The 13585-nt window shown below is 46.2% G+C and overlaps 1 protein-coding gene across 2 annotated transcripts in view; it reads right to left on the bottom strand.

Moving 5' to 3' along the window:
* LOXHD1 (lipoxygenase homology PLAT domains 1) overlaps positions 1–13585 on the bottom strand; it is a 197850-nt gene that overhangs the window by 95301 nt on the left and 88964 nt on the right. For both annotated transcript variants that reach the window (XM_027960888.3, XM_042239257.2), the window contains exons 15-18: positions 12553–12629; positions 9699–9895; positions 6185–6377; positions 589–749 (exon numbers count right to left, since the gene is read on the bottom strand). In XM_027960888.3, the coding sequence (XP_027816689.2) occupies positions 589–749; positions 6185–6377; positions 9699–9895; positions 12553–12629 (628 nt within the window). The remainder of the gene's footprint in view (positions 1–588; positions 750–6184; positions 6378–9698; positions 9896–12552; positions 12630–13585) is intronic.

The raw sequence follows: 13585 nt of genomic DNA on the forward strand, positions 1-13585 counted from the left end.
GGGTCCTTCTCTCCTGCCAACAACATGCTTACGTTCTCATCTTTTTTTCTCCACTACTCAAAGGGACTTGAGGTGGCCTGGGACACTCAGACAGAGTCATGAGACCCCGAGCCTCCAAGTATCCTGGTTGGGAAGCATGGCCCTACTCTTAGACCGAGTGAGCTGTCGAATCAGAGGCCAAGGCTGGAAACTAATGTGGTGGCCAAGGCCCTCGCACCGTATTTTGCTAAATTAGAATCAACCCTCCAGCTGTTCTCAGAATTGGCAGCACGTTAGTATCACTGGTAGAGATTTCAGAAACATACCCCAGTTTTCTTGCCTGGAAAGTTTCCTGGATAGAAGGGCCTGGTGGGCTACAGTCGATGGGGCCACAAAGAGTCGGACATAACTTGAGCACACACATACACACACACACAGAAAACATATCCAACCATAGAGGTTCTCATTTAATTGATCCAGGTGTAGACTTAAAGCTCCTCAGATGGTGCTAACAAGAAGCCAGGCCTGAGAACCAATCCCTCTGTTTTCAGACGTATGCTGAGCCCTCTCTTGGCTCCCCTCCGCCACCATGGCTTTACCCCCACACACCTGGAATGTGTCCTTGGACGCCCGTTCAAACACCTTCGAGCGGCTGGAGAGGAAGAGCACTTCTGTCTTGCCTTTCTCACCATAAATCTGCATGAATACTCGGGCAGTGGTGCTTGCTCCGCCTACATCCCCGGTCCAAACCTCAACCTCGTAGTGGATCACTGGGCGGGCACACGGAGGAGAAGCAGGACATTTAGTAATAGCAACAACAGTAACAATATTTACAAAGAAAACATTTCCCAAACCCATGCCATGTGTCTGCTGCTTCTTAGGCATCATCTCATCCAATCCTCCCATCAGTATCATAAGCAGTATTGTTGCCATTTTGCAGATTGACAAACTGAGGCTTTGAGGACTAAAGTCGGTTGTGGAAATGGCAAACCTAAGCAATCAGACTCCAAAGCTCAGTTCTCCTCTGTGCTGCATGTGTTCTCTGGAACCAGGAATGAGGTCAGTACACCAGCTGGCACCCTCTGCTGTGTGCCTACCCCTGGGTAGACACTGTGGGGCAGAAAGAAGCAAAAGGCTATGTGTTTGTCTTTTTCCCTTATTTTCAGTAAAGAAGGATGGTTGAAATGATACTCTTCATTTAAACATAGGCAGCTTTCAGATGATACCAACAGAGCTACACAGAAAGAATTTGTCTCTATGTTGAAGCAATACTGTCAAGTTGTTAGAGGGTGGAAATGTGTTATAAGTATTCACCATTAGAGGGTGCTTCTTATAGGAGAGCAAAATGTCTCCAAGAGATACGGGACCATATTTTTTTTTCTAAGCAGCTATTACAAGACTTGTCCTTTCAGCAATGCTTTAGGGTGAAATCATAATTTTTTCAGGTTAAGACTTATTTTCAACAAGATAAGGGGTCTCCCATTACCACAGCAATGTGAGAAATTGGTGGCTGAAACGAGAGGACTGGCTGAGAGCCGGAAGAAGTTGAACTAGAAATATGGCTTTAGCTGGGGGTGAGGTTGGACAAGTTGATGGCCAGGAAGGAGACCCAGTAAAAGTCAGGATTCTTAATGAGGAGAACCCCAGTCTCTCTTCCCTCTCTCTGGTTTCAATAGCAACCAGGATTAAACAAAATTAGGAGAGATAAAAATTAGCATGCAGAGAACAAAAGCCAGCTATTGGAAATGAACATGTGGTAGCTGAAATAAAATATTCCAAAGAAAAGGTAAAGTCAAGGACAGCACTGAAGAACAAAAAGGAAAATTCCCCAAAACAAACGAAGATACAAAAGATAAGAAAATCAGAGGAAGCTTAACAAATTTCAGTTCTAAAGAAAGCAGCAGACAGAGAGTTGGAAATTGTGGAAGAAATAAATACAAAAAATGGTCCCAGAGCTAAAGGAACACTTCTAAATTCAAGGAGCTCTTGAGTTCCCAGAAGATTGGATGAAACCAAAATCACAGAAGACACTGAAGACATCGTGAAATATCAGAATGCCAGGGATAAACATAGGATCCTGCAGGTTTTAGAGAGAAAAAAACCCAAAGGTTTGGGTAGCAGAAAGGCATCAGACTTCCCAGCCGTAACCCTGGGAGCAAGAAGATGGTAGGAAAATCCCCTATAAACTCTAAGAGAAAATGAGTTCTAGATCAGAGTTCTCTAACAAGCCAAATTATGGCTCAATGGTGAGAGTAGACTAGAGACATTTGCACACATTCAAATTCTGCATTGCCGTGGACAATGAACCGAAAAAGAGGAAGACGTGAAATTCAGAAAACAGGAGATCTAACCTAGGAGAGAAAGACTGCAATGTCCAAAAGACGGTAGAAAGGAAGTCTCAAAAGGAAAGCTTCATTGCACCCCAGAGAACAAGACAAGAGTTTCCCTTGTGATGGGAGTTGGAGAGAAGGAAGTAGAGTTCCTGTTGGATTTGAACATATGAAAAGAACTTTAGTTCTGTTGGAGAGATGGAGATAAGATGGTATTATGGAATAACTGTGTCCTCCCAAAATTCATATATTGAAACCTTAACCGCTAATATCTCAGAATGTGACAGCATTTGGAGACAGGGCCTTCATAGAGGTGATTAAGTTAATCCAATATGACTGGTGTCCTTTTAAGGAGAGACTGGGATAGAGACATGCCCGTGCTCACAGGAAGACTTTGTGAGGGACAGTGAGACGGTGGCTTTCTGCAAGCCCAGCAGATAGATCACAGAAGAAACCCAGCTTGCTGACTCTTCAGTTTAGATTTCCAGCCTCCAGAACTGGGAGAAAACAAAGTCTTGTTGCTTAGGCCACTTAGTCTGTGGTAGTTTATTATAGTAGCCCAGCAGACTAATACAGACAGGTGGGTATACAGAGGGGTATATAGAAATATATATGGGTACATTGAAAACTCTACTAATGCCTAAATGAGATTATTATTAATTCCAGAGAAAACAAGTTGTATAAAAAATGAAGCATAATTGTTATGAGTATGTATCTCAGCAGTGAATAATATTTACATGGTTATAATAATGTAAAAATCAAATACTGATTATTGAAGGTTGGAGGGAGGGGATATATGTGTGTGTGTATAAATGTCCATGTGCATATGTTTAAAAAGCTAACTCCTCCTATTCCATAGGAGGAAGTTAATAGTTACCGTCTATGACTGAAAATAATTAATGTCTATGACCAGCAAATTTGGAAAACTCGGCAGTGGCCACAGGACTGAAAAAAGTCAGTTTTCATTCCAATGCCAAAGAAGGGCAATGCCACAGAATGTTCAGACTACAGCTGCACTCATCTCACACGCTAGCCAAGCAATGCTCAAAATTCTCCAGGCAAGGCTTCAATAGTACATGAACTGAGAACTTCCAGATGTTCAAGCTGGATTTAGAAAAGGCAGAGGAACAAGAGATGAAATTGCCAACATCTGCTGCATCATCAAAAAAACTAGAGAATTCCAAAAAAACATCTACTTCTGCTTCATTGACTACACCAAAGCCTTTGACTGTGTGGATCACAACAAACTGTGCAAAATTCTTTAAGGGATGGGAATGCCAGAACTCCTTACCTGCTTCCTGAGAAACCTGTATGCAGGTCAAGAAGCAACAGTTAGAACCATACATAGAACAATGAACTGGTTCAAAATTGGGAAAGGAGTACGTCAAGGCTGTATATTGTCATCCTGCTTATTTAACTTATATGCAGAGTATATCATGGGAAAAGCTGGGGTGGATGAAGCACAAACCGGATCAAGATTTCCAGGAGAAATGTCAATAACCTCAGATATGCAGATGACATCACCCGTATAGCAGAAAGTGAAGAGGAACTAGAGAGTCTCTTGATGAAAGTGAAAGAGGAGAGTGAACAAACTGGCTTAAATCTCAACATCCAAAAAACGAAGATCATGGCATCTGGTCCCATCACTTCATGGCAAATAGATGGGAAACAAGGGAAACAAACAGTGAGAGACTGGGCTCCAAAATCACTGCAGATGGTGACTGCAGCCATGAAATTAAAAGATGTTTGCTCCTTGGAAGAAAAGCTATGATCAACCTAGACAGCATATTAAAAAACATAGACATAACTTTGCCAACAAATGTCCATCTAGTCCAAGCTATGGTTTTTCAGTAGTCATGTATGGATGTGAGAGTTGGACTATAAAGAAAGCTGAGCGCCAAAGAATTGATGCTTTTGGACTGTGGTAGTGGAGAAGACTCTTGAGAGTCCCTTGGACTGCAAGGAGATCAGACCAGTCAATCTTAAAGGAAACCAGCCCTGAATATTCATTGGAAGGACTGATGCTGAAGGTGAAGCTCTAATACTTTGGCCCCCTGGTGTGAAGAGCTGATTCATTAGAAAAGACTCTGATGCTGGGAAAGACTGAAGGCAGAAGAAGAAGGGGACAACAGAGGATGAGATGATTGGATGGCATCACCAACTCAACGGACCTGAGTTTGAACAACCTCCAGGAGATGGTGAAGGACAGGGAGGCCTGGCATGCTGCAGTCCATGGGGTCACAAAGAATCGGACAGGACTGAGCGACTGAACAACAAAATGACTGAAAAAAATTCAAGTAATTGATAAGTATATTACTGAAAATATGGAGATAGATTTCTAAAGAAAAAGCTAAAGTTATTAAAAATGTATTACCTCTGAAGAAGGGGGATGGGTTGGGGAAAGAGGTAGGTAAGGGAACTACTGCTTTTTTAATCTTTATCTTGTAGTACCTGTATAGTGCTGTGCTTAGCCACTCAGTTGTGTCTGACTCTTTGCAACCCCATGGACTGTAGCCCACCAGGCTCCTCTGTCCATGGGAATTCTCCAGGCAAGAATACTGGAGTGGGTTGCCATTCCCTTCTCCAGGGGATCTTCCCAACCCAGAGATCAAACCTGGGTCTCCTGCATTGCAGGCAGATTCTTTACCATCTGAGCCAAAAGGGAAGCCCAGTACTTGTATTACTCTGATGGAAATCAAGTTTTAACTCATAAAAAGAGGGAAGGATTCAATTCTTCACACTAGCAGGTACCATTACAAAGCCTGTGTATATGACACAGTCCTCAGAGAATTTACAGGTTACATGGGGAGAGAGGATGGACACAATAAGACACAAGGCTTTCTGGAAGAGGAATCAGCGAGTTCATGGTGGGTTCCTTCTCAGAGCAGCTTCCTGTGGCAGTGAGTCTCAGACAGCTGCTTTCAGGCTAGACACAAAAACGGAGAGGTGAGGGAAGCGGCATTGTCTATAACAGGTTTGGACTGATGATCCTCTAGATAACCTCTTGTTTCTTTGAAGTGAAGTGAAGTGAAGTGAAGTTGCTCAGTCGTGTCTGACTCTTTGCAACCCCATGGACTGTAGCCCACCAGGCTCCTCCATCCATGGGGATTCTCCAGGCAAGAGTACTGGGGTGGGTTGCCAACTCCTTCTCCAGGGGATCTTCCCGACCCAGGGATCGAACCCAGGTCTCCCACGTTGCATGCAGATGCTTTAACCTCTGAGCCACCAGGGAAGCCCCCCTACTTAATCGATGGCTCTCATATCATGTGCAATAGGTGGCCAGATCACCTTGAATTTCACCTCCACTCAGAGAGGTCACCACCCTGTCCACATAGTTCCCTCTTCCCCATGCTGTTACTAACCCCTTATCTTGCTTCCTTTTCTTCCTAGCTCTTACTTGGCATTATACTATATATTTATTTTTTGTCTCCCATCACGGAGCGTGAAGTCCATGAGGACAAGGCTTTGGTCTGTTTTGCTCATGATTGTCTCTACAAAGCCTAGGGCAGTGTCGGCACAGAGAAACAGTCAACGTACACATATTGAATAAATGAATGAATGAATATTATCTCTTCTCCAGTCTTCCCAGGGGGAAAACTATTTCTCAAACTCCTCTCGTACGCAAGGCCAAGAAGGTATATTTCTCAATAAAGTCATCTGCTGCCTTTCTCCCAGAAAACAATGGTTCATCCACCGAGTCCTCAGGTTCCCCATCTGTAGAAGGAGCCCCCTTTCCCTCCCAGAGCCCTGCCAGGGCCAACTGGAAGCTTCCCACTTTGAGACAAGACCCAGGTCGCCCACAATCCCTCTTCCTTCCCCGCTGCCCCACCCCATGGGGAACAGTGTTGACAGTCCCGTCACAGCTGCCTCCATACATTTCTGGATGTCCACCACCTCACTGGGATAGAGCTCCACCTCCAGGCGCCCATCAGCCTGGTCCTTGTCCAGCCAGCGGTTGGCAGGGAAGGTGTACCGCTTGCCTTGGCGGGGCACACGAATCTGGACACTGCCCAGGAACCAACTGGCATGCAAGCCCGTGCTGTCGTGCCCAATTACCAGCCGGCTGATCTGGAAGGAAACACACGATACATGTGAGCAAGGAGCTGGTATAGAAGCCTCCATCTCTCCATCCCTACGCCCCCAAAACACCAGGGCAAGCGGCTCCCCTCAGCCCTGTCTCCAGCTCTTCAGGAGATGCAGGCTCAGCAGGAAGGGCTGGGTCCCAGGCCAGCCTGCCCTCAACCAGCCAGGAGACCAGAGCCCAGCCTCTCCAGCCTGGGAGCCTCTGTCCCTTTGTCTTTAGTTCAGCCCACCTCCTAGGGACATGGTGAGAAGCAAGTGGGTGTGACCAGAGCTTTGAAAGCTCCAGTATGTAGTGAATGTTAGGCAGTGGACGTCCTAAGAATGTGGTGGCCGCACAAGAAAGCAAACGTTCAAAATATTAACCACTGGCTTCTGATGGCCATGTTGGTGGTGTGGCTTTGTTTTGTCTTACACCATACACGGTTGTACATGTCTTTGCACATCTTCTCTGGCACACCCATCCTGTAGGTGACAATATGCAGACAACCTTTTGGGGCTCTGTCATTCTGTGTCCAGTGCCTCCTCTCACTCTTAGAACCAAGGTGTATTTTTCTCAGTAACACCATAGTTCAGTAGCTTTGCTATTTTATATTTTATGTTAATCTTTGCCCACAGATGTCATAGATGAGCACAAAAATGTGCATGTTACCATCCTTAAATGTACCTTGCTCTTCAGGGTTTGAATGATATTTATGTTTTTGTTTTTGTTTTTTTTTTAGATTCAGGCCAATTCTAACATCAGATGGAATTCTCAGATGGCCTTTGAGATCCCTTCCAGCCCCCTAGATTCTTTCCGTGGTGGTTTGGAGGGGTGGTGCTAGTTGTGAGTCTGGTGCCCAAAGGCCAGATTTAGAAAATTGTCCCTGTAAGCCTTGCTCGTGCTCTTCTGCGTCCTGAGCACCTATTTGCAGCTGCTATTGGAAACTCTATCACAGCTGAGTGCCTGGAGCCCGGTCCCCTGGAATCCAGCTATGTCTACAGACATAGTCTGAGAGCTTTTAGGGTGTGGGCCAAGCAGCGCGGGAGAGCTTCATCGTCTTTCTGTGGTGCTGGCTCTGTGACAGAGGAAAGACAGGAACAGGTGTTTTCTGCCTGTTGTGACAGAAAATGCCACGAAGGCAGGGATCATCTGTCAGTCTCATGGTGGCCAGCACCTGATGTGGGCAACTCTCCAGTCACCAAGGCTAGAGCTTACTGAGTACATACTATGTGTGTGTGGGTGTTACTGACATAGTTAATGCTAATGACAATCCCACTGGAATCCCTTTCTATAGTAGTGAGAAAACCAAAGCAAACAGAGATGAAGTAACTTGCACACGGCAGGTAAGTGGAAACACTGGGCCTCAGACGAGGCAGTCAGGAGCCCAAGCCCACACTCCAAGCTTTTGGCCACACTGCTTGTTGGGCAGGTTTCAGAAACACAAGAAGGGCCCCAACGCCCTTCCCCACCACTTGGATGTCTCATTTATCTGCTGGCTGCTGCCAGAAATCCTTAGTTAAGGAAACAGCATTTCAGTCTACAATTACTAATTCAGCTTAAAATGTAAATACAGCTTGATCAAGGAAAATCTTGATTTAAGCTAAGGAGCTTCAAGATGAAATCATTCCCCAGAGCACCTGAAGTCAGGTGAGGCTCACCAAGAGGGGAGGGGTCGGCAAAGGTGAGCTTGTAACCCTCTCAGTTTCCATAAGCCACCTCGAGAGGGGCAAGTAGTAACGTGAAGCCCTGCTCAGACACTTCTAGAAAAGTTTCCAGCACTTGAGTGCAGGCAGTCAGACCCACACTTCTCCAGGTGAATGCTTAGACCCCTCACAGCACAGTCAGCCGGAGAGGTGATGGTGGGGATCCATCTCTTATCTAAGGCAGAATCTCTCAGGTGTGGCCTGGGAGTTCACACTGCAATAGGCTTTCTGGGTGTCACTGTGACACACACACCAGTTTGGAACTGGGAAGCATTTCCAGTCCCTTTTTACAGCTCTCCCTCCTTCCCTGCACACCAGTGTCTAGGACCCAGGTCCCTCTGGTCCTGGCTACAGAGGTAAAGGAAACACTGGACTAAGAACATGAGTTCCAGCCCCAGAGAGAGTCTGGAAGCTTGAGCACTGTTCACGTGCCTCCTGCTGCTCTGGGTCATACTGGAAAACAACATACTGCACTAACCAAGTGGGCACTTTTCCCCTTCAAATGGGTACACCTGTGTGTTGTGAGAGTGTGTGTGTGTTTGTGTGTATATGCATGTGTATGCAAGTGTGTGTGAGTATGTGTATGTGTGTGTGTGCATGTATGTGAGTGTGTGTTCATGAGTGTGTGTCTCTGTGCGTGCATGTGTATATGCATGTGTATGCAAGTGTGTGTATGTGTATATGTGTGTGCATGTATGTGTGTGTATGTGTATATGTGTGTATGCAAGTGTGTGTGAGTATGTGTACATGTGTGTGCGCATGTATGTGTGTGTGTTCATGAGTGTGTGTCTGTGTGTGTGCATGTGTGTGTGAGTGTATGTGTATATGCATGTGTGTGTGAGTGTGAGTATGTGTATATGTGTGTGCATGTATGTGTGTATGAGTGTATGTGTATATGTGCGTATGCAAGTGTGTGTATGTGTATATGTGTGTGTGCATGTATGTGAATGTGTGTGTCTCTGTGTGTGTGCATGTGTATGTATATGTGTATATGCATGTGTATGCAAGTGTGTGTGTATGTGTATATGTGTGTGTGCATGTATGTGTGTGTGAGTGTGTGTATATGTATATGTGTGTGTATGCAAGAGTATGTGTATATGTGTGTATGCAAGTGTGTGTATGTGTATATGTGTGTATGCAAGTGTGTGTATGTGTATATGTGTGTGCATGTATGTGAATGTGTGTGTGCATGTGTGTGTGAGTGTGTATATGTGTATATGCATGTGTATGCAAGTGTGTGTGTGAGTATGTGTATATGTGTGTGTATGTGTATATGCATGTATATGCATGTGTGTGTGAGTATGTGTATATGTGTGTGTGCATGTATGTGTGTGATTGTGTGTATATGTATATGTGTGTGTGCAAGTGTGTGTGAGTATGTGTGTGTGTGCATGTATGTATGTGTGTTCATGAGTGTGTCTCTGTGTGTGCATGTGTGTATGTGTATATGTGTGTGTGCATGTATGTGAGTGTGTGTTCATGAGTGTGTGTCTCTGTGTGTGCATGTGTGTGTGTGTGAGTGTGAGTGTGTGTACACAAGGGGGTCTGTGTGTGCACCCATGTGCAGATACACACAGGGAAATAGGTAAGACGCCTTCACAGGGTCTTGGGAGAGAGACTTACAGTTCCAATGCTGAGGGTCTCCAGGGTGAACTCATCCACTCGGCTACGTTCAAAATAGTCTTTCAGGTTGTTGTCAGAGACGAGAAGAACTTGCTTAATGGTGTCAGATTTGTCCCCGTAGAGCTTGATGTAGACTCTGGAATCTGTGCTAGCCCCAGGGACGTCCCCCGTCTTCAAGCTGATGTGATAGCGGAAGTCTAAACAGTCCAGGGCAGGAGGCGGGAAGGGAGGGGTTAGCGCGGGTGAGCTGCAGGGAGCTCAGGGCAGGAGGTCGATGGCCAGGGCTGGATACTCAGCTGGGGGTCGGGGGCCCAGGCTCTGGCTCTCCTCACATAGCCCTGACAGTGGGGGGGGGGGTGGTGCTCCTACCATCTTTTGGAGTCCCCTCATCTCAAAATCAGAATTCTGACTCCTGCTTTGTCTGCCCCATAGGGTGTGAATGCGCTGAGAACAGGAAGGCATGCAAAGAATACTAAAATGTAAGAGACGAGGATTTAAAGCAAATACACATTCACTTTCTCATCTGATGGACGAAGAAACCAAGGCAAAGGAAGCCTCTAACTCCCGGCAGAAAACATAGCACATTACCTACATGGTGTTAGTGCCGAGTGTTCTGACCTCGGTTTTACAGGTGAGGAATTTGAGCCTCAGAAGATGATGTTTTTGGCTCAAGATGGCAACAGTTCAGAAGGAGCCAGCCTAGCACTAAACACTAAGCAGTCATCCTTAAGCATAATATTAGTCCCTAAATTTGAGAGTGGTGTTTCCACACAATCATTTAAGGAAGTAAGCTTGTATACACTTTTTAAAAATTGAGAAATGGAAGCTGAGTTTTATCAAATAACATTTCTGGCATGATACTGAAATAATCACAATTGATTTCTCTGAACTATTATGTATTAAGGTTTATATATTAAAGTAAAATAGTTGGAGATATCTTTTTTTTAAGTGTCAGCTATGTGTAAATCCCTAATGTGGACCTGAAGGTCTTATTCTCACCTGAAATGCCACGCTGATGTTACTCTTATCTTATGACCCAGAAAGGTCTGTGTCATCTGTCCACAAAGGAGGATAAAAGGCAAGGCCTAGGATAGTCTGAGCCATGAGCCCAAGTCCAATAGCCTTCTTCCAGAGCGTGGGTCTTGGGAATGAAAAGGGAAGCACTGGAAAGGCAAGTGATGCTAGTTCCAAGACCTGCAGTTCACAGTCGTCTCAGGGCCTTCTGGCGCTGGCAAGAAATACTTGGAGAGAGACAGCTAAGCACAGCTCTCAGGTGACAACCCCACAGACCAGTCAGGCCCTGGAGGAGGCCAGACCTGTGGGTCTAGTCCAGGTCAGCTGCCCTGGGCACACCTGACGGCCCTGAGGAGGTAGCTTGTCTTTGCTGTAAAGATAGAGCAAGACCTGCGAAAAAGATCGCTTCCTTATATCATTTTCATCTAAATCCTTTCAAAAACTCTGACTTGGGGAAGAGGGAGTCTGAAGGACCCTGTCCCTGTCGAACAGTGGGGCTTGCTGGAGTGGGAAGGCCAGGCAGGAAGACAGAGATGCCTGGGTGCTGGGCCCAGCTCCACTGCTGACTGCAGACCTGACTATCCTAGGAGTTCCCCTTGGCACAAACATGAGGCTTGTGTCCACTGGAGGCATTTTTTTCATCTCTTAAGAACTGTTCCAGCTCTTAAATCCTGTAATTCAGTGTTCTCAGAATGCAGAATTCCAACTTTGCAATTTTCTATCTGACCTCAGGAAGATATTTAGCTCCACCAGATCTGGGTCCCCCCTGACAAATTGGCGAAACAACATTAGCTCTGCCAACTTCCAGGGTTCTTGCTGGACTCACATGAGATAAAAAGTGATAAATATGTGGCCTTATTATTCATGTGAGCCCAGAAATAACTTGGGAAGGTCGGCGGAGCTGATGGCATTATGCCCACCTGTCAGGTGAGGATGCAGACCTGGTGGAGCTAAGTATCTTCCTGAGGTCAGATAGCAAACTGCAGATAATACATGATAAATATGAGGTATTAGGGGCTTCCCTGGTGGCTCAGACAGTGAAGAATCTGCCTGCAATGAGGGAGACTCAGTTTTGATCCCTGGGTAAGAAAGATCCCTTGGGGAAGTAAATGGCAACCCATTTCAGTACTCTTGCCTGGGGAATTCTAGGAACAGAGTGGCATGGTGGGCTACAGCCCATGGGGGTCTCAAAGAGTCAGACGCAGTTGAGCAATTAACAGTTTTATGAAGCCTTGGAAAAGAAACCAGGTGTTGGTATTATTGAGGATTCTGGATATATTTTTTAAAATTTTGTCTAACACTCATGAACAGATCAAGGTTCTTGACGAAATAACACCAGTAAGGAAAACTATTGGAGAAGGAAATGGCAACCCACTCCAGTGTTCTTGCCTGGAGAATCCCAGGGACAGGGGAGCCTGGTGGGCTGCCATCTCTGGGGTCACACAGAGTTGGACATGACTGAAGTGACTTAGCAGCAACAGCAGCAGCAAGGAAAACTATAGGACCTCTAGGATAATTCTCAGCATCGAAAAACAAGGTCCCGAATGACAGGTGCCCACGCGGGGCCGCGCAGAATTAACCAGTTACTGCCCTTGTTACTCTCATCAACAGAAGCCCACAGGCATCCAGGACCCCACATCCAGGGCTATAAAGAGGCTGTGCAAAGCTCAGACAGGCAGAGCATTCCCGATCTCTCCCAGAGCCTCCTCCTCCCTTCCCTCTCAGTGCTGCCTTCATGGAGTAAAGTGGAGGGTGTGTGCTTTCCCCAAGGGCTAGTCTCTAGGTAGCCAGGGAAGTCCCGCCCAGGCCACATCCACCACCTGCCTTCTGGACCACTTACTCTTCAGTGTCGCATTGCTGTCGCTGGGCAGCAACTCTCGGACCAACTGTCCATCATCCTTATCCTTGTCCAGCCACCTGTGGGCAAACAAGGGCCGTTAGCTCTCTGAGTGGGGCAGCCCAACAACCAACCATCACACAATTCATGCAGAGTCACCGGGAGGCCAGAGCTCTGAACTCAGCAAAGGAAAATGGTTCTACCAGAGCTCAGAAGAAAGGATCTCAACCCAGAATGGGAGGGAGGGCTGCCCCACGGAGGTGATAACTGGATAAAACTGGGAGGGTGATGAGGAGTTAACCAGGAGAGGAGGGAGGTGCATTCGGAGCAAACGATGTACTGGGACAGAGCAGAGCCTCCAGGAGCAGACGGAAGGCAAGTGTGGAATGGAATGGAATGGAGCGAGCAAATGTGGCAGGGTTGGCAGATGGGGCTGGAGAAGGGACAGGGTCGCTTGATGTGGAACTTCAGCTATCATGGTGAAGAGTCTGTCCCAAAAGCCATGAACACCTGTGTCATTATCATCAAAAAACCCACATGTTTTTCTAAAAGTTTATCATGTGCATGGTACTGTGCTACGGGCTCTGGGGTGGGGAGAAAGCAGAGAAGATACACTGTGATGAATAAGAGACAGCCCAGCCCCTAGAGAACCTGCGGTCTAGTTAAGGAGACAGGACATAGAATAAATTCTAATTTTATCAGATAACTAACTTTTTCATAGGCATCGCTTAACTAGCTTATTTTTATAGTCATCTATCTATAAGTTGGTATTACCCACTAAGTAATTAGTTCAGTCACTAAGTTGTGTCCGACTCTTTGTGATCCCATGGACTATACAGTCCATGGGCTTCTGCAGGCCAGAACACTGGAGTGGGTAGCCTTTCCCTTCTCCAGGGGATCTTCCCAACCCAGGGATCGAACCCAGGTCTCCCACATTGCAGGTGGATTCTTTACTAGCTGAGCCACAAGGGAAGCCCAAGAATACTGGAGTGGGTAGCCTATGCCTTCTTCAGTGGATCTTCCTGACCCAGGAATC

This window comes from Ovis aries, chromosome 23, assembly GCF_016772045.2.
Source record: "Ovis aries strain OAR_USU_Benz2616 breed Rambouillet chromosome 23, ARS-UI_Ramb_v3.0, whole genome shotgun sequence".
NCBI lineage: Eukaryota > Metazoa > Chordata > Mammalia > Artiodactyla > Bovidae > Ovis > Ovis aries.